The sequence below is a fragment of the Zootoca vivipara genome, chromosome Z2 (genome assembly GCF_965207765.1).
Source record: "Zootoca vivipara chromosome Z2, rZooViv2.hap1.1, whole genome shotgun sequence".
Taxonomy (NCBI): Eukaryota; Metazoa; Chordata; class Lepidosauria; order Squamata; family Lacertidae; genus Zootoca; species Zootoca vivipara.
The window spans coordinates 12,844,982-12,864,598 of NC_142585.1; the positions used below are offsets into that span (position 1 = coordinate 12,844,982).

At 39.9% G+C, this 19,617-nt stretch overlaps 1 protein-coding gene across 4 annotated transcripts in view; it reads left to right on the forward strand.

Moving 5' to 3' along the window:
* Positions 1 to 19,617, forward strand: part of STAG2 (STAG2 cohesin complex component) — a 69,783-nt gene that overhangs the window by 21,479 nt on the left and 28,687 nt on the right. For 3 of the 4 annotated variants that reach the window (XM_035112443.3, XM_035112445.3, XM_035112444.3), the window contains exons 2-9: positions 5,747 to 5,893; positions 7,051 to 7,129; positions 7,619 to 7,780; positions 9,589 to 9,685; positions 10,868 to 10,944; positions 15,365 to 15,569; positions 16,546 to 16,697; positions 19,496 to 19,569. In XM_035112443.3, coding sequence (XP_034968334.1) covers positions 5,850 to 5,893; positions 7,051 to 7,129; positions 7,619 to 7,780; positions 9,589 to 9,685; positions 10,868 to 10,944; positions 15,365 to 15,569; positions 16,546 to 16,697; positions 19,496 to 19,569 — 890 coding nt within the window. In that variant the 5' untranslated portion in view covers positions 5,747 to 5,849. The remainder of the gene's footprint in view (positions 1 to 5,746; positions 5,894 to 7,050; positions 7,130 to 7,618; positions 7,781 to 9,588; positions 9,686 to 10,867; positions 10,945 to 15,364; positions 15,570 to 16,545; positions 16,698 to 19,495; positions 19,570 to 19,617) is intronic. The other variant, XM_088664499.1, reaches the window with a different exon arrangement.

Sequence of the window (19,617 nt, forward strand, 5' to 3'; positions counted from 1 at the left end):
GAAACGCTGTTTACCATCCTGCCTACCCCTATTCAAAAAATTTTAGGACATTAAAGCTTGATAGCTTACCCTTGTATTTAAGAAGTAGTCACAGGTGATCAAGAATTCCACAAAGGTGAGTAAGCTAGCTAGCAGAAGACAAATGAAGTGATCAATCTTTCCTCTGTAACAAGCATAGAAATGCAATTATAAATCCCTCCTTGTCAGCACTAAGCCGGGCTAGTAACTTCTCACAGCTTATTTACAAGGCTGTGTTAGATCTACAATTCATCTCAAAACTAAATCAATGCCTGCTGATAAAGACATATAAAAGAGGCTTTTCTATGCAAATGAAAAACCAATCTGAACATTTCTCAAATAGGAATATTTACATGTCACCTACAAAACATAGGCATTTCATATTCACCTGATGAATGTAAATTACTGCAATGTGTTCAGTAACAACCATCCCTGTTTTGAACTATTGGTCATGGGCAGTTCATTTTGGTTTGCTGCTACTTTTGTGAGAGTGGGACTGTATTAAATGAAGCAGAAGGAAATGCTTGAAAGAAGAATGGAAGACAGAATTTTGTAGTGCACATGTTCCTGTATTCCCATACTTAGGCTTCAGACATGTATATAGGTGCTGGTTTTAAGTCCTATGGGATTTATTAGATGGGCTCTAGTGTGATAGTGACTGGGTGAGTTCTGTGCCCTTCACTAACATTGTTCTCAATTATGTCAGCTACTTTGTGGAATCATTTGTGGTGGCAGATTTTTTGGGTGGGCTGTTGTTGTTTGCATAATGTGTTTGGGAGGAGTTTAGGAAAAGAGGGATGTAGTTGATGCCACCACAATTTCACTGATCACGGGTAGAAGGAGATACACCCATGGGGAGGTGACAGGTTACCATGCAGGTTGAAGATGGGGCTATTTACTCTTTCTTTCTCACCCCTATCCCTTCCAGTGGTGGGTTGCTGGTTACTCATCATCTGTGTCTTCTGTTTAATGCTAGATCAGTACAGAATAAAACCACATTTATCCATGATTTGATTATGGATGAGGATGCTGACACCTGGGTGGTTGAGCTGGGAAGAGTTGATCTTATCCAGCTGTGCCCACCTGGATACTTGGTGCAGCATCAGCACAGGCCGCAGTATGGGAATGAGGAGCTGCTGTGTTCCATATAATGTCCATCTCCAGGAAAACCCTCAGTCTCAAGAGCTGGTAGTGTCTGACCAAGGAGACAGTAGACTAGAACTGTTGTTGGTGTACCCTGCTGCCCAGTATCTTTTCTGACTGAGCTGACAAAAATGGTCTTGCGTGTGATGTTAGAATAACCCAGAATTACAGTGCTGAGTCAGCCCCATGCCAACTTTGGGTTTGTCTCAGGTTGGTCCAGCACATAGGGCAGAGCACACCCTAGTTTGGGTTTTTGCTCCAGATGAAGGAAAGGATTGTCTGGAGGTGGGGATGGTGGATGCCACCCTGCTATCATAGTTAGATCACTTCATGGTAAACTTTGGACTTGTAGCTCCAATTTTCCCACTCAGAGTGGTGGACAGATTGAGATGATCTGTCTTGGGAGACTAATGGAGTCCACTGGATTCCTGAATGCTCTGGGGGAATTTCTCGTAGATAGAGCAGGTGATCCTGTTGCAGCCCTTGTCATGCTGTGGAACACCAAGACTTGTAGGGCTCTTGGCAATGCTCTCAGGCATTGTTGAACCCACTTTGCACCTTACACAAGTGAACTAATGGCCATGAAACAGGCTGAATGATGGCTAGAGCACAAGTGGAGAAAGATGTGTTGTGAAGCCAACCTAGCACAAGTGAAACAATGGGACCATGCCTATTGTGTGACTGTGAGGGTGACAAAGGTTTCCTATGAATAATTAGATACTGTGCTAATATAAGTGCTGCTGTTGCCATTTGTGTACAGGTGTACACATTTTCCACTTCAAGGGGGTGGGAGAAAAATTATATGTACAACTGGTTCAATCCCCCATAGTGTAAAGAATGCTGTCCAGCTTCTGCTTTGTGTAGGTTGCAGGCTTACACACATCAACCTCTGATACCTTTCCTTCTCCAATTGTCATTGTTTCCTTGTCAGTATTAACCATAACACAGCAATAACCCTGAATTGGGTTTTTAACCATAATTCTTTGTTTCCTATGCTATTTAACATTTATATGAAGCCACTGGAAGCTGTTGCCAGGAGATTTGGAGCAAGGTGTCATCAGTACAAGGAGCAAGGTGTCCTGGATGGGGTTGACCTCCCCTGGAAGGAGCAGGCTCATAGTTTGGGGTTTCTGCTGGCTCGCAACAGGGCATTCTCTGTGGCAGCCCCTAACATATGGAACTCCCTGTCTACAGAAGTGTGTCCGGAAACTTTAGTTTCAGTGACCTCTTTATTCTGGCTTATGACAGCAGAGATGCATATTTTTATGATGCACCCGATTTTTGTGATTATAAGTAGTTTCAAGTGTTTTAATGTTGTGTTTATTATTGTTGTAACCCACCCTGGGACCTTAGGGTGAAGGGCAGGTTGTTGTTGTTGTTGTTGTTGTTGTTGTTGTTGTTGTTGTTGTTGTTGTTGTTGTTGTTGTTGTTGTAAATTGCATTTGGTTAAAAGATTAGCAATGCTTGGCAATGCTATATCAGACCGTATTTTTTTTTAAAAAAAATCTTGGACCTTCAGGAGTATACTTTTCTTGAACAGTAATGTTTGCTTCATATGTAGGCTTCATTATCAAGCCCTCGTGGGAAATATGCAATAATAATAGTTTTAAATCCAGAAGGGCCTGGTTCACATAGGCTGCAGTCATATCATGTGATGAATTGCATGTGTAACTGACCCCATCTTGGATTATTCACCTCAGTGTTTTCATCTTGCTCAGTGTCAGTTCACAGTCAGTCTACTTTTCAATGGGAACATTCCAAACGACTGAGAGCCACATTTTGTGTGAGGTGATACAGATATTTTGTCCCTGAGGTTTGATCAGTTTTGGCTCATTCTATTTGCAATTCTCATTTTCAGTGGACATTTATCTGCATAATTCTTAATGGAGCAGTGTTCTAAAATCAGATTGTTCATTTGTGGCAGAATCCTCAGCTTACAACAACTGAAAGCACGCTGTTACCTGGAAAATTAGCTAATATAACTAATATTCAAATATATGAATGTGATGAGTTTAATCACTATGCAGAACTCTGTAAAATCACTACCTTCCTCATTGTTGTAGCAGGTTTGGGGTTTGTTTGCATTGTTTAAAAACAACAACATGCTTTTGATAAGCTTGGCATGATTAAAGTGAGGGAGTACTTTATGTACGTAATTTTATTTAGCAAGCTGCAAAATATAAATTCTTACTCATTATAATATTGTTCTGCCTTAGCTGTTACAGTTTAAACTTCCTGTCTAGAAATAGCTAGGTCAACCTCTGGGTGACCTGTCTTATTTAGCTTTGGGCTAGAGCTCCACCAAGTGATCTTCCAGCATGATACAATTTTTTTAAAAGTACCGGTAAGCTGATTGTGTTTTAGCATCACTTAGTGGCAGTATTAATTTTAACATTTTATTCCTGCCAGGAAATTACATTTCAAGAACTTTGGTGTAAAATTAAAAGAATATAGTGTTAAGTTGCATTTGATAATATTTAAATTTGATTAATTGGATTTAACACTTAGACTGCTGAAATGTTTGTATATGGTCTTCAGTTTTGTCATTTGTTTTCAGCTTGAAACCTCGCAAGAGGCACTTGAACCAGGCACCCCCAAACTGTGGCCCTCCAGATTTTTGGCCTACAACTCCCATGATCCCTAGCTAACAGGACCAGTGGTCAGGGATGATGGGAATTGTAGTCCTAAACATCTGGAGGGGCAAAGTTTGGGGATGCCTGACTTGAACCATCTGGTGATTAGCTATTGCTTACAGTATTTTAAACGTGTTGAAAACTTCAGTCAGGAATTGGACAAGGGTGTCACCACTGATAGCAGGTTGGCTACCATAGTTGCAGCTGTGAACCCCTCAATGGAAAGTGTGATGGAGCCTGCACTTCCCCAATTGAGCAGCCCCGATCCAGCTCCTGTCTTGCAGCAAAGACTCCTACTTGCCTGCAAGCAGGAGCAGGAGCAGGCTGGGGTGGGGTGGGGTGGCAGTGACATCCCTTGCCTGCTCGCTTGCTGCCCCAGCCCAGCCTCCCCTCACTCAGCGCCTCTGGAGCTGGAGGAGGGGGTGGTTGCTGTTGTGGCTGCGATGGCGGAGGGACCCAGTGCTGGAGGGCAGCAGGTGCCTGCTCGTTTGCAGCCCAGCCCACCTTCCCTCATTCTGAAAACGGAAGTGTGGCACTCAGAACGGAAGTTATACTCAGAACAGAGCACGTTCTGCTTCCGAAAAAAGTTCAAAAACCAGAACACTCATTTCTGGGTTTGAAGTGTTTGGGTTCCAAGTAGTTCGAGAACTAAGCTGTTCAAAAACTGAGGTACCACTGTATTACTCCACTGACTCTCCACATGGATGCGCCAACCTCCCCTTCTAAACTAAAACCTCAGTATTCAGACTAAATTGCCATGTTGGCACTTTGTGATAAATAAGTGGGTTTGGGGTTGCAGTTTGGGCACTCGGTCTCTAAAAGGTTCTCCATCATTGGTATAGCCACATTTGGGATTCTCTGTATAGTTCTGATCATCTGCCTATAATAAGGTATTACAGAGCTGGAAAAGACTGGGGAAAGGTAAACCAAAATGTTCTAGGGATTGAAGTACCTTCATAGGAGTGAACTGATTGATACATATAAGTATGAATGGTGTTGAGAAACTGGGTGAGTGAGATAATTTTCTCTCTCATAATACAGAATTCAGGGCTACTTGTTGAAATGCATAAACATTAATAAACTTGGGGGAAACATAAGAAAGTTCTTCCCTAAGGGCACAGTTAATCTGAAATTTGCTACTACAAGATGTAATAACTTACATGGACTTTTTACATGATCTTAAAGGGAGGCTAGACAAATTTGTAGGTCTCTCACTGGCTGTTAACTACCGGTATGAGAGAACTAAATAGAACTTCCATGTTGGAAGATGATTTTCTGCTTAAAAGCTATTGTTTGTGGGAAACAGTAGGGAAGATTGCAGTTTGCCTTCTCTGTTTCTTGAAGTATCTCATTGATTTTTTATGAAATCAGGATGCTAGATCCAGTGGACCTTTGATCTGTTCTGCTCTTGAAGGCATTTATATTCCCAGGAGCACTGTGGAATATATATGCATATATACTAATCACAACTATATTTTGCTTCTTGAAAATAAGTTATAACTTTTATTTATTTTATCTTTGGGGGCTATTTTTTAAAGCAGGGGTCCCCAAACTAAGGCCCAGGGGCCAGATGTGGCCCAATCACCTTCAAAATCCGGCCCGCGGACGGTCCGGGAATCAGCATGTTTTTACATGAGTAGAATGTGTCCTTTTCTTAAAAATGCATCTCTGGGTTATTTGTGGGGCCTGCCTGGTGTTTTTACATGAGTAGAATGTGTCATTTCATTTAAAATACATCTCTGGGTTATTTGTGGGACATAGGAATTTGTTCATATTTTTTTTCAAAATATAGTCCGCCCCCCACAAGGTCTGAGGGACAGTGGACGTGGCCCCCTACTGAAAAAGTTTGCTGACCCCTGTTTTAAAGAAGCAACAATACATATTTGATGAGAACAACTAAAACCACAAGCTGCTGTGTAAATTGAGTTAACCTTTTGTTTGTTTTTTAACAGGTATAGGCTACTGCAACAAGAGTGATAAACAATTACTCTTGCAAACTACAGCTGCCTTTGAATGCATTTTTAATACAGTAGTGCTCCAGAAGATGATAAAGAAATGATAGCAGCTCAAGAAGCAACAACTAACTTTGCTCTGCTTCAGTAAGTACCTTAAAATAGCAATGTTAAATGATAGCACCACAAAATATCTCCCCCCCCCCCAACAGCAATGATATATACTATTATGTATATGCCTTAAAATTATGGCTTATATTAACTCAGTAGTTCTAGCATCATTTCATCATCAAATAATTATGTGATGATATTGTTTAAAAAGATTGATTGAACAATTTAGCAGCTATCAAAGTGTAGCTGCCATAAATATTTGTCTTGTGACTTCTTCAGATATAATGGCTTTTTAAGCCATATGTGTTCAATGATCAATGAGATGTTGGAGGTGTTTCTTGCAGATTTGGGGTAGTGTATGTCAGGTGTCTTCAGCCTTTTTAGACCCAGGACACACTTTTTTAATCTTTTAGCATATATTCACATGAAGGTAGTGCTAGTGTTGCAACTCGCCTTGGATCAAGTTGCAACCCACTAGTGATTCCAGACCCACTAGTTGAAGACCAGTGGTGTAGGCAATGAAGTACTTCACAACAGGCTCAAACAGGGTTACTGAGTATGCTCTTTTTAAGATGCTACAAAAGTATTACTTGATAAGGATGAGCAAAGAAATGAGTGTTCCTCTGACTGCATTGTTTTTTCTTTAAATCGTGTGCTGTCTAAATTTGATTTGTTCACCTGATGTTAATTGCGCACAGTCTGTTGGTTTGCCGCTTCCTGCAAATCATGCTGAGAGTTTATTCAAAGTTATGCCCATTGAGCTTAGTAGGGTTTATTCTCTAGTAAGTTTATTTTGAGTTGAAGCTTAAGTGAAGTATCTGCATGCATCAGGAAGATAAATTGATATGGATGCATGCAAATTTCATTGTTACGTATGCAGTGTTCTTGTCACACATTTAAATTTTGCAGATGGTGGGTAGGAAATATTCTTTATCCACATATTAACTCAAGGTTTCTAGTTTTTTCTCTCCTTCCACCTCTGAATTGGCATGGTGTGTATCATATGCTGAGACCATGTACTGCCATGGACTGGCTTGCTTCTGACAAGTACCTGCCTGTTCATATTGAAACCTGTTCATATTGAAACCCTGTTCAGAGTACACTATTTTGCATCCAGGTAATAGACATGGTAAATAAAATACTTTCGAAATAAAGGCACACTTACCAAAGAATATAAAAATATGTCTTTTTAGGGAGTCTGAAACACATTTTTCTTCAGATACTGATTTTGAAGATATTGAAGGAAAAAATCAGAAACCAGGAAAAGGAAAGGTATGTGTATCTGGCATTCTCAGTCATATAGACTAATGATGGTGGCAATGTAATAAAGTTGGTTTATATTTTATATAATTTTTGAATGAAAATTTTTCCATGCAGTAATGGTGACTTAAGTGCTTGTTTGAATCTGAATAATGTTGGTGTAATAGTGTGTGGGGAGGTTGCAGATCCCTTCAAGTTGAAGCTGTTCTTCTCATGGAATGTGTTCCAGAGTGTCCACACACCTTTGGGGGCAGCTTTACCAGAGATGGGTTGCTACTAGAATGGGCAGGCCAGAAAGCCACTGTGTACATGCAACCCGGTCTTTGTGTTGAAAACATTTGTTTCAGCAAATATAAATTGGCAGAACACAACAGGTGCTAATAGTGGTTTATAGTAAATAAAGATTCCAAAATGTTAAACCTCTGATAACACATAATAATGCTAAAATTAGTTCAATTATATTTTTACTAACAAATACATTTGCTTTTGATATTTATACAGACCTGTAAAAAGGGGAAAAAAGGTGCAGGAGAGAAGGGGAAAGTTGGAAACGGAGCAGGGAAGCCTGGTGGTCCAAATCGAATGAATGGGCATCACCAGCAGAATGGTGTGGAAAACATGATGCTGTTTGAAGTTGTTAAAATGGGCAAGAGTGCTATGCAGGTAAATCTTTTTAGGGGTCTTAAAGTGAATATTCAAGCAGTGTAAATAAAGCACTCTATAAAATTGAAACTGTCTAAGGAGTTGGGCTCATGTACATCCTTGATGTTATATTTTAAAACATAATTTTTTTAACAGCGAGACAACTATGGGGAGGGGGAGAGATACTTTCATTTTTCTCTTTGTTTTTGTTTGTTTGTTTGTCTAACCTTTGGAATGAACCCCTGGAAAGTTGTCCAAACTCAAATCTATCCCTCAGTCCCCCACTCTGGCTATAAACTGAGAATGGCCTCATGAAGAAATTAATAAAATAACATATAATCATATTGGCTATGATTGAACATAAACTAAATAATGTTTTAGCATTTAAAGTTCCAGTAAAGACCTGGGCTCATAAAATCCTCTCTCCTTCTCCTCTGGGGCAGCTGTGAGGAGGAAAGCAGAAGTTTCTACTGAACAAGATTAACAGCAGTTTAACACGTGTGCAGTTTTTGACTGTGAAAGCAACTTGATAAAACTTGCTTGTTTCAGCAAACATAGTTAAGGCTGACCACAGTTTGCCCAAATATTGATAACAAGACATGCTGTTATTAAGTGAAACTTCCAAAGTTCTCCTTCAGAGGGGGAGAACACAAGCCCAAGACTGTGCGGCAGTAGTGATTTAGTCATACTGGCCACATGTCCCTGAAAGCTGTCTGTGGACAAACGCTGGCTCCCTTGGCCTGAAAGCGAGATGAGCGCCACACCCCATAGTCACCTTTGACTGGACTTAATCGTCCTGGGGTCCTTTAACTTTACATATTCAGAAATTAATTTATGAAGCTAATTCTACTAGTATTGGCAGATCTTAAGACAGGCGTTGGCAACATTTTCCGGCCATGGGTCAGAGCATTCCGACAGGCTATCATTCGTGGGCCAGACATGGACCAAACATGCACAGAAGCTAATTCTGGCACCACGCTGCCCATGTCTGGGGTGCCGGAAATCACTTCTGCGCATGTCCGCAGCGCCGGAAATCACTACTGCGTCTGTGCAGACGCGATTTTCGGCATTTGCGCAGGCGCCATTTTCGGCGCTGCTTGGCAAGTCCCTGCGCTGCGTCTGCGCGGGGGGGCTTGCTGAGCAGGCAGCTCGGTGACCGGGCGGCTCGTGGGCTGGATAAACGGCTTCCATGGGCTGGAGGTTGCCGGTGCCTGTCTTAAGAGTTAGTGTGTATTATTAGTGCAGGTTTATTTAATGCTTCTAAATTATTTTGGTTAATGGAATCGTTTGTTTTTATTTAGATACAAACATAAAAATAGTTTGATCCAAAGGTACCCTTCTGCTCAAAGGGGCAGCATCCATGAGTTGAAAGGCACCTTTGGATTAAAATCAGTGTACCTAAATCTTTTGTCTCATTGTCATCAATCTGCAAGCTATAGTTTTAACAGTGAGAACTGCCTTACTTGATTAAAACATTTTACCTCTTTCACCAGTTGAAGCTGCTTACAAGCAAAATACTTTGTTCACAACAATTTAGGCTTCTCTGTTTCGCATAACTGGAGCAGGACTGGCAGAGGGGAAGGAGAAGGGAAAGTTGTTTTGTGTGAGCAGAAGAACATTCTGCTAGTGAATGCATATAGCCTAATACTTTGAGAAATGAAAGAAAGTAAAGACATAAGCAACTTAGCTTGCTGTTTAGAAGAACTGGTTCAGGAAACTATGAGCTTATTATAATTTTTTTATTGGTGGCTTTTTGGGGTGGGTGGGAGCTGCATCTTGAAAAGGTAGTTACAGTGTATTTAATGGTGGCTTTATTTATTTTTCCCTAGTCTGTGGTAGATGACTGGATAGAATCCTACAAACATGACAGGGATATAGCACTTCTTGATCTCATCAACTTCTTTATTCAATGTTCAGGCTGTAAAGGTAAGAAGTGTATTTGGAAGTAGTGCTTACTTCCTTACAGACTTAAAAAAATTCAAATCCCACCCTTTTTTCAATTAACTATTCAACTTAAATGTGGGGGCTTGGCTTGCAAATGCCTGCCACCACTCTGTCTCTTAAGCACAGCTGGCTAGACATGTTTCCATTAGACTTGCCTGTCACAGAGTAGCTCAGTTCAGACATGATGCCAAAGCATGGCTAAGGAAGCACAACTATGGTTTGTCATGGCATCTGAATTTATAAACCGAGTTTTGTTACCAGCCAGCAATTCAGAACTGGAAATCACTGTTTGAAGTGGGCTTGCAAACGATGGCTTGAGACTTGAGTTAATATGATGTCTAAATTTCACAACTCAGTGGTCACACAGAGAGGAAACAATGTATTCACTTGAATGGGTTAGCTGCCTCTTCTTTAAAGATTTGAGAAATTTTCTTCAATAAACACTTAAAAAAACAAACAGTAAGTGAGGAGGTAGAAGAGATAGCATAGTTTGCAGTACTTTCAGTTCTTGTTGTTGGAGAACAAGACTCGGTTCAGATGACTCTCAGTCTAATAAACCAAGCTTTATTAGATTGAGAACAAGCCCTGTACCATAAGGAAATAAAGGACTACATAACTTTTAAAAGGCATCTGTAGGCAGCCCTGTATCGGGAAGTTTTTAATGTTTGATATTTTACTAAGTTTTATATGTGCTGCAAGCCACCCAGGGTGGCTGGGGAATAAATAAAATTATTATTGTTATTATTATTATTATCTCTCTCCTCCTCCTCGGTTCTCTTGCTTGTAAAAATTGAAGACATTGTGGATTGATCTTAGGCTGCCAACCAGGATTTCATGTGTTTGTGTATCATAATATCTCAGGATTAATTTATTGACAATATTTCTGTAGTGGTTTACCAGAGGTTGAGGTGACACACAATATAGCATATAACATATTTTAGAAAATTCTAACAGCCAACTATATAAAAACTTGCATGTTAGCAGTTTATAAAGCAGGCCTTGTCTGAATTTGTAATTGTTTGTATACACAAACAGTGCTTATAGTCCAAACATTAAATGGCATTTCAGTTTAGTATGTTCCTGCATAACCTTTTTCTCCCCCACAGAAGTTAAGGTCTGTGATACTGTATGATGTGATTTTAAATCACTGTTTGTTACTTGTAGGGGTTGTAACAGCAGAGATGTTTCGACATATGCAAAACTCAGAAATTATTCGGAAAATGACTGAAGAATTTGATGAGGTAAATCTTACACATATTTCTAGAAAATTTGTCGTGCATTTATGAAATGAACTATCATGTTGCAGGATATAAATGTTTGATGTAATACATTGCATATTTTGAATTGCATAACAAAGGATATTGGTAGGGTGAAAAGTTAATAAGTAAAAGCAGTGGAAATGAACTTATAGTTAAAACATGCAGATATAATGATGGCATCTCTTTTGAAGGGATGTTTTAAGCAGTGCTAGAAACTCAGATATGTAAGCTATCCCCCAAATGGCACCTTAAACCTAAGTTACGGTCATCACAGTGGAATGTTGGAGTCTCCTTTGGAATCAAAATCACCTCAAAAATTAAACAGCCTCGCTGATTTTTAAAGGATTGGAATTCAGCATCACACTAAGGCAATCATTCTGCCAGGCCAAGCTTTTTGACTTGCCGAATGAAACAGTCCCCTCTCTCACCCCTGTGCACTGTGGTGGTGGCTACTCCAACCCCCCCTCCAGCCAGTTTTTTTTTGGGTGGCTTGTGGAGGAAGGGAATAAAGCCCATTACAGAAGCAGAAATCCTTTATTTCGTTTATTGTATTTATATCTCACATTTATCTTCCAAGGAGCTCAAAGGAGTGTACATGGTTCTCCTCATCTCCATTTCATCCTCACAACAACCCTGTGAGGTAGGGTACGCTAAGAGATGGTGACTGGTCCACAGTCACCCAATGAGCTTCATGGATGAGTGAGGATTCAAACCCTGGTCTCCCAGTTCGTAATCCAACACACTGACTCTGCAGGGCTTCCATTGGCAGGGCTCTTTAATGGAATCCCATCCAAAGTTGGCACTGGGTGATAAATAAGCTAAGGTCTTAACCCCACTTCTCTGGGGTGTAAGGCTGAAAACACTATATGTACACCTATTTGGAAGTAAATCCAATTGAATTCACTGGATATTACTTCTGAATAGACTTTCATATGATTTCATTACAAAGCTCTAGAATGCTAAGCAAAAGTGGCGGGGACAAGATCTACTGAGTATTCTTGGAACTGGGATGATAATGAATGTGAGCACTTAGAGGAGACCTTGAGAATTGGTATATGCTTTTTGTGAAAAAGAAATGTAGGTCCTGTGTCAGGAAGGCACAAAATGTCACAATATGGTTTAAGTCCACAAATAACTATATATTAACTAGCGTTTTTATAACCATTTTACTTTTCAAAGTTTTCCTGTGCTTCTAAATAGCTGATTACTACAACCATTTTAAATGTGACTCAGACCATCTTTCAAAGACTTTTCAGAAAGTAGCAAGCCACACCATGTGTGTTAAGAGGCGTTCATAAGGCTGATGGCCTTGTCGGAATTCCACCCACCCCACTTCAGTGCATAGTACTGTTGTGTCAAGTGGTCCTAAAATACTTTTTAAAAAGAAAGAAGGATAGTTTAGCAGTGATAGCAATAGAAGAGGGTCAAAGGAGATTGAGAGAGAGATAGGTAAAGGTCATAGCTGCCAAGTTATCCCTTTTTCAAAGGGAAATTCCCTTATGCTGAATAGGCCTCCTCGTGAGAAAAGGGAAAACTTGGCAGCTATGCCAGTAAAGGGACCCCTGACCATTAGGTCCAGTCGTGACCGACTCTAGGGTTGCGCGCTCATCTTGCGTTATTGGCCAAGGGAGCCGGCATACAGCTTCCAGGTCATGTGGCCAGCATGACAAAGCTGCTTCTGGCGAACCAGAGTAGCTATTTATCTACTTGCACTTTGACTTGCTTTCGAACAGCTAGGTTGGCAGGAGCTGGGACCGAGCAATGGGAGCTCACCCCGTCGCAGGAATTTGAAACCGCTGATCTTCTGATCGGCAAGCCCTAGGCTCTGTGGTTTAACCCACAGCGCCACCTGTGTCCCTTGAGAGAGAGAGATACAATGAAGTAAAAGAGAGTCCAGAGGACCACTAGGGACCAAAGAGTAGTCTTAAGAGAAAAATACCCAGCCAGACAATGGGTTGTAGCCAAGTACTGCCTAAGAGTAGACCCATTGATTGTAATGACCCTGTTAGCCATGCCTTGTAACTTAAATTGATTTACTCTGAGCTTTGACTAGAACCCACAAGTCTGAAATCCTATCCACTAAACGTTAGAAATCCTTCTGAGCTTAATTCTGGAGTATGAAAGTTCACCTGTTTTGCAAACATCCCTTTGCAGCCCTGAGGTTCTGTAACTTGTGGATTCATTAATAAATAAAAAAACAACCTTGGAAACTTAGTTTTTTGAGAGCTTAGGTTGCATGTTTATGGAATAAAAATGTGAACACCATGCAGCTTTGGCCTCCGAGTGTCCTTGGCAGTGATATTAAATGATAAAAATAGTCAGCGGTGTTTAATCCATGAAAGTGTTGAGGAAGGCAAGGTATTAAGATGTGCAAATAATTCTGTTGGGGCCTCTCTCGTGTATCCTTCAAATAGGATGAATAGAGTTCAAGGAAAGTGTTTCTTGTGTGTTCCGGACAGCTCTGCCGTTCAGCCACCACCACCCCAATAAAGCTGCTTCTGTTTTCCTCGTGGCTCCGTTGTCTTAACTTCTCCCCCTCTCCACTCAGAGTTGACAGCAACAAAAATCTCCACAGGTTGGCTGGTTGGAGCACAGTGGCGTCTTTTGCTGCCATGCTACTACACGAGTTAGCTGACTTTTGTGGTTGTGTGACAGTAAAAGACGCTGCCGACGTGTGGAGATGTAAAGAGTTGCTGGCGATTCTGACATCTCTCCAGCTTGGCTGGCTGGTATGCAGCAAGAAATGCTACTGTGTGCCAGCCAGCCAGTTGGTGATGTTAGTCACCAAGTAGATGGTTGTGAGTCGCAAAATGTGACTGGCGACCAGGGAATTTTGAACACTGGTTTTCAGGATAGGGTGGGGGACCTCTGGCCCAGAGGCTGAATGTGACCCTCCAGGCCTCTATTGGGCCCTCAAGATTTTCCCTGTGCCACACCTATCTCTGCTCTATGTCCTCCTTGAGTGCATAATGCCTGTTGTGTGTGGAATTGTTTGTGTTTGCAATCCTCTGTCTGGCTTTTGCATGTCTGGAATGTAGCCTGCTGTACAAAAGTAAATCTCGTGTGTGGCTTCGTCCACATGCCCTTGGCCCCACTCACCATGGGCATGTAATCCACAGAGGGTTGCCCATGTGAGCCTACAGCTTTTCAGCTAAAGAAGCTTCTCCTCCCCTGTTTTAAGGGGAGTGATGAAATACCAAGCATGAATAGAAATAGGTGTCCCAAAGAAGTTATTGGAAACCAGACACTTAAAAAGAATATACATTTCCAATTTTAAATAATGGCTTTTAACAGTAATGAAGAAAACAATGGACAGTGGAGTTTTGAGAATTTTTGCATGGGATAAATTAAAAGATATTAATCCAAGCCATATTCATATAACTGGCATTGTTAGATTTACTATTGCATTTAAGTTTAGAAACAATATGATACAGTGGTACTTCGGGTTGTGGACCCGATCCGTTTCAGGGTGCCATTCACACCCCGAAAAGTCCGCAACCCAAGAGGTGCTTTTGAGCATGTGTGAAAGCGTGACAGAGTGCTTCTGCGCATGTGTGAAGTGTGCAGAACGCTTCTGTGCATGCGCACGTGGCAAAACCTGGAAGTAAACACTTCCAGGTCCGCCGCGTTCGTAACCGGGAAAAACTCAACCCGCAGCGGACACAACATGAGGTATAACTGTATGTCATAAAGACACTGAATATTTGATAAGTATTGCATATGTAAGTACATGCCCCTACACAAATATTCTACTGTTTAAACCTTGAAATACTGTTTAAATATGGTTTTTAAAAGACGATTCCCAACTATTCATCTAAAAGAGTTTAGCTGTATTTCTTAGCACAATGGTAATAAACTGCACAGGAGCCATATATATTCTGCTCTGAAGAGGTTATCAGTTTTTGCCTTGATAAGGGAGCTCCTCTCCAAAAGTGTATCTTTTCCAGAGCTAAAGAAGACAGTTGACTTGAATGTCTTACAGATTGCTTATCATTGGTTTCTTTTGAAATCCCTGCTTTGTTTTGAAAACCGCTTGTTGGCATCTCAGGTTTATGTAGTTTTCTTAAAATAACTTCTTTCCCCAAGGCTATTCCAGAGTGATTATTATTATTCTTGCATGTTCAAATGCACCTGCTGCCTTGAGAGTTTTGGTTCTGCAAAAAATGGTTGTTTTGTGGTGAGCAGAAATCTTGGTTCCACTTTGGAAAGCAAAACAAAACTTAGAATATCTCATGTACTAAAGAAAACAATGATAATCTTTTTTGGAGAAGCATTTCTTGGGTCTTGAAGAATGCTGACATTTACAGCATTTACTTTTGATGTTTTAGTTCCTCAAGTCATCTTATATTTTAACAAACAGTAATATGAAATATCGTTAACATATATTTGTTTCCTATTGTAGGATAGTGGAGATTATCCACTTACCATGGCTGGTCCTCAATGGAAGAAATTTAAGTCAAGCTTTTGTGAGTTTATTGGAGTATTGGTCCGGCAGTGTCAGTATAGTATCATATATGATGAATATATGATGGACACAGTCATTTCACTACTTACAGGACTATCAGACTCTCAAGTCAGGGCATTTCGACATACTAGCACACTGGCAGGTAAGCAGTCTTTATTAGGATGATTTTGTGTATTCTCTTTTTAATTCTTAAAAGGCATCCTAAATAATGATTTCTCCCATATTTTATTGAATTTGCGATGACTGGTTCAGAAATCTGCAGTAAGCCAAAGAGAAAAACACAGATTGATAAAATAGAACAAGGAGATAGCTCTATTTGCCTTCCTTTAAAGTGGGAATGATCACAGTAAAATAAAATATACTTTATATTGGGCTATATCCAAAAACTGAACTCATCCTCACTGGACTCCCTCCTGTATTACTGAATGTTAGCATGTGGATGCTTTGTTGTCTCTACCTTCTGAAATAAAGCAGATGCAACTGGAAAAAATGTCCTTGAGGATATGGTTCTCTGCCCTCTGGAGTTCTTTCCCTGGGAAAGCTTTTTGGTACTAGGCAAAGACATAGGATTTGATTGCCCCCAACCCACTAAAAATAGGATAGAGTCTCTGAATAAAACAACAGAGGTGTATGTAATGAAAAGCATTTTTGAAAAGTTTGGGGTTATTTCAAATTGTTATGGAATAAGATACTATACTGTTGTAGGAAATATATTCCTGTTGTTATATAAATGAATACATTTCTTATTTATGCCAGTTTCTGTTTTATAAACTTACATACAAATGCATACATACATCTTCTATGTGTGCATGTGTTGATTGTAATTTACTTTAGAAAAATATTCTCTAGGTTTCATGTAACAATCCTTTCCATTTCTGAATGAATCATTCAAATGGTGCATTCCTGTACAAGTCCTCTAAGAAGTAAGTCCCCTTGAGTTCAGTGGGACTTACCGCCAAGTAAGTGTGTATAAGATTGCAGCCTTGTTTACATTGAGCAGTCTAATTTAAATGTACTATAGTGGTTTTGTCTCTATGTCTCATTTGGCAGTCTTGAAAATGTTTTTATTTTTTAAAACACATGCACGTTAAGTGATTTTATCTTTTATATTTTTTTAGCTATGAAACTGATGACTGCATTAGTGAATGTGGCATTAAATCTGAGCATTAACATGGACAATACCCAACGACAGTATGAAGCAGAACGAAATAAAATAATTGTAAAACGAGCTAATGATAGACTGGAGCTCTTGCTACAAAAAAGGAAAGAGGTTAGAGCCTTTGTCAATTATTTTAGTTTTTAAGGATTTTGATGCAAAATGAGGTGTGCTGTCAGTTGATTGTGAAATTTGTCTTGCCATTGCTTAGTTATTAGAACATAAGAATAGCCTGCTAGATCAGGCCAATGAGCCATCTAGTCCAGCATCCTGCTCTCATAATGGCCAACCAGATGCCTGTGGGAAACCAGGGAGCAGAACGTGAGTGCATGAGCACTCTCCCACGGTTTCCAGCAACTGGTATTTGGAAGCATTGTTGCCTCCGACTTTGGAGGTAGAGCATAGAAATCATGGCTAGTAGCCATTGACACCCTCTTCTCCATGAATTTCTTTAATCTTTTAAAGTCCAACACAATGACCAAGGCAGACAGTATACAAAAGATTCAAATAGAGTGGCATGCCCAGGGTCACCCGGTGACCACATGAGAGAGTGAGTTCCGTTGTTTGACTATGTCCTGTATGAAGAACAAGATAATGACCCTAAATCACCCCAGTCATATAGACCAATTCATTTACTAAACCAGTATGCCAAGATAGGGTCTTCCATAACTGCTAAGCGTTTGAATAATATTATAAATAAGTAAGTAAGTAAGTAAGTAAGTAAATTCAGATCAAACCTTTATAAAAAGTAGGAGACTACTATACAATGTAGAAAAAAATATTGATTGTATTGAATTAATAAGTGTAAGCAATTGCGGAAAAAGCCTTTGATAGGCTTGAATGACCCTTTCTAGTAAGAAACCTTCAATAAGTGAATCTCAGTGGCATATTTAAAGAGTGGGTTGACCCAATGTCAGAAGTTTTTGTTAACAGTCACTTGTCAAAGCCACTAAGATTGCAGTGTGCCACACGTCAAATATGTTCATGATCTCTTCCTGACTTGCAAGAGTTCATAATGTCTCTATGCGAATAATATTACACATCAATACAAAATACATGGACCTTACTATACACTTTTGGAGAAGCATCTGGTTACTTGATTAATACTACTAAATCATTTGTTTTCGGAATACTGTAAATCTGAAAACTCAAGTGACAAACACCTTTTATAAATACTGTATATTCCGGCGTATAAGACGGCCCCCAACTTTTCCAGTTAAAATATAGAGTTTGGGATATACTCGCCGTATAAGAAATACCACCTGGCGTATAAGACGACCCCCGACTTTTGATGGGTTAAAAAGTAGTCATACGCAGGAATATACAGTACTTTGGATTTAATTTCAAAATTGGCCCAATAAAATATTGAAGAGTTTGGTTGTACTCAGATTCACAAGCAGTGGTTGATCACAATTATAACAAAATAAGCACAGAAATTAATGAAGATCTTAAAAGGTGGCATACTCTTTCTCTTATATAGGCAAAATATCAACTATTTCTATGATTATTCTATCCATGTGTGTAGATGTGTTTTAAGGAAGGCTAACCAAGACAGCCCTTTTAAAGACTACGTTGACTCCCACCAGCTGGATTTGTGCTGTGTGGAACATTATATACAATGGAGTTTCCTTTTTACCCCATCTCCAAAAATTGAGTTTTTAGTCTAGTTTACTGTGGGTCCTCAAACTCTTCTGCTAGGTAGCACTGAGCATTATTTTTTCTGTGGAATTCTTATCTCCAGAATTTAGCTACTGTGTCATGAGTCTTCACAGGATTTGGATCCTAGCTGATGACCTTACTGTGCCTAAGACACAATATAAATATAATAATAGCTCATCTGGCTAGATTTTCCCAGCCACTGGGCAGCTTCCAACAAAATATTAAAATACAATAGTGCATCAAACATTAAAAACTTCCCTAAACAGGGCTGCATTCAGATGTCTTCTAGTTTTGAAGTATTGAAATATTGAAGTACAATGGCTGTAGTTTTAGTTTCAGAGTTCCTGTAGCATGAATAGTGTAAATAGTCAGCATGCACATCATCTGGGTACAACGGATGGATGTAGAGGATATATTTCTTTTTCTATGCATTCTCTCATCTCCTTTTTCATTGATAACCTCAATTTGGCTAAAGAACTATTGGGCAGAGTCAAAGTGACCCTTCTCCCAACACGTGCACCATACCTGAGAACAAGTGGAGGCCAAAGAAACATTTCTCTCCAAACTGGGGAGCTAGGCTCAGAGAGCCTCTTAGCTGAACCCAGTTCCATTTAATCTCCCTACATTGCTCTAAGAGAGCTTCCGCTTTCTTTTATGGGATGTTGTCCATCACTGAACCACTTCCTTCCACTCTCTCGTCTTAGACGTCTCTAGCTGACTAGGTTTTCTGCGAAAGGTAAAAGTGAGTTGATTGAAAGCATGGTGGGCCAACAATTCATCAATGCTCATAAATTGCTTTGTCTAAAAGAAACACTCCACCTCACCCCCTAATTGTGTGCACTCTTGTAAGCATATCTTCAAGCTTCATTGTTTCCTTAGTATAATCTAAAACTTTTAAGGCTATTTTGTTCATGTTGCTATCCTGCTTTCTGGCATGTGTAGGGAACATTTGACCCTCTAGCTTTTGTTGCAGCTACAACTCCCATCAGCCCCAGGAAGCTTGGCAAATGGTAATTGTAATACAGCAACATCTAGAGGGCCAAAGGTTTTCTCACACCAGTATGGCATGCTGTGGTGTTCACACACTCCAGGTCTCTGGGGAGAAAATGATTTGTTAATATGCAATTATTTAAACAAATTCACCTGTCCCGTAATCTTTTTTGAGAATTATTTCCGTTTTATAGACATTGTATTGTGTCAGTATATCTCTTAAAACTACAGTTTCTTCATTTGGCTCTTAATGTATTTTTCAGCTCCAAGAAAATCAGGATGAAATAGAGAATATGATGAATGCAATTTTTAAAGGTGTATTTGTTCATAGATACAGGTGAGTTCAGTTGCGCTGTGCTATAGAGTGGGCTAAGCTTTGCTTGTG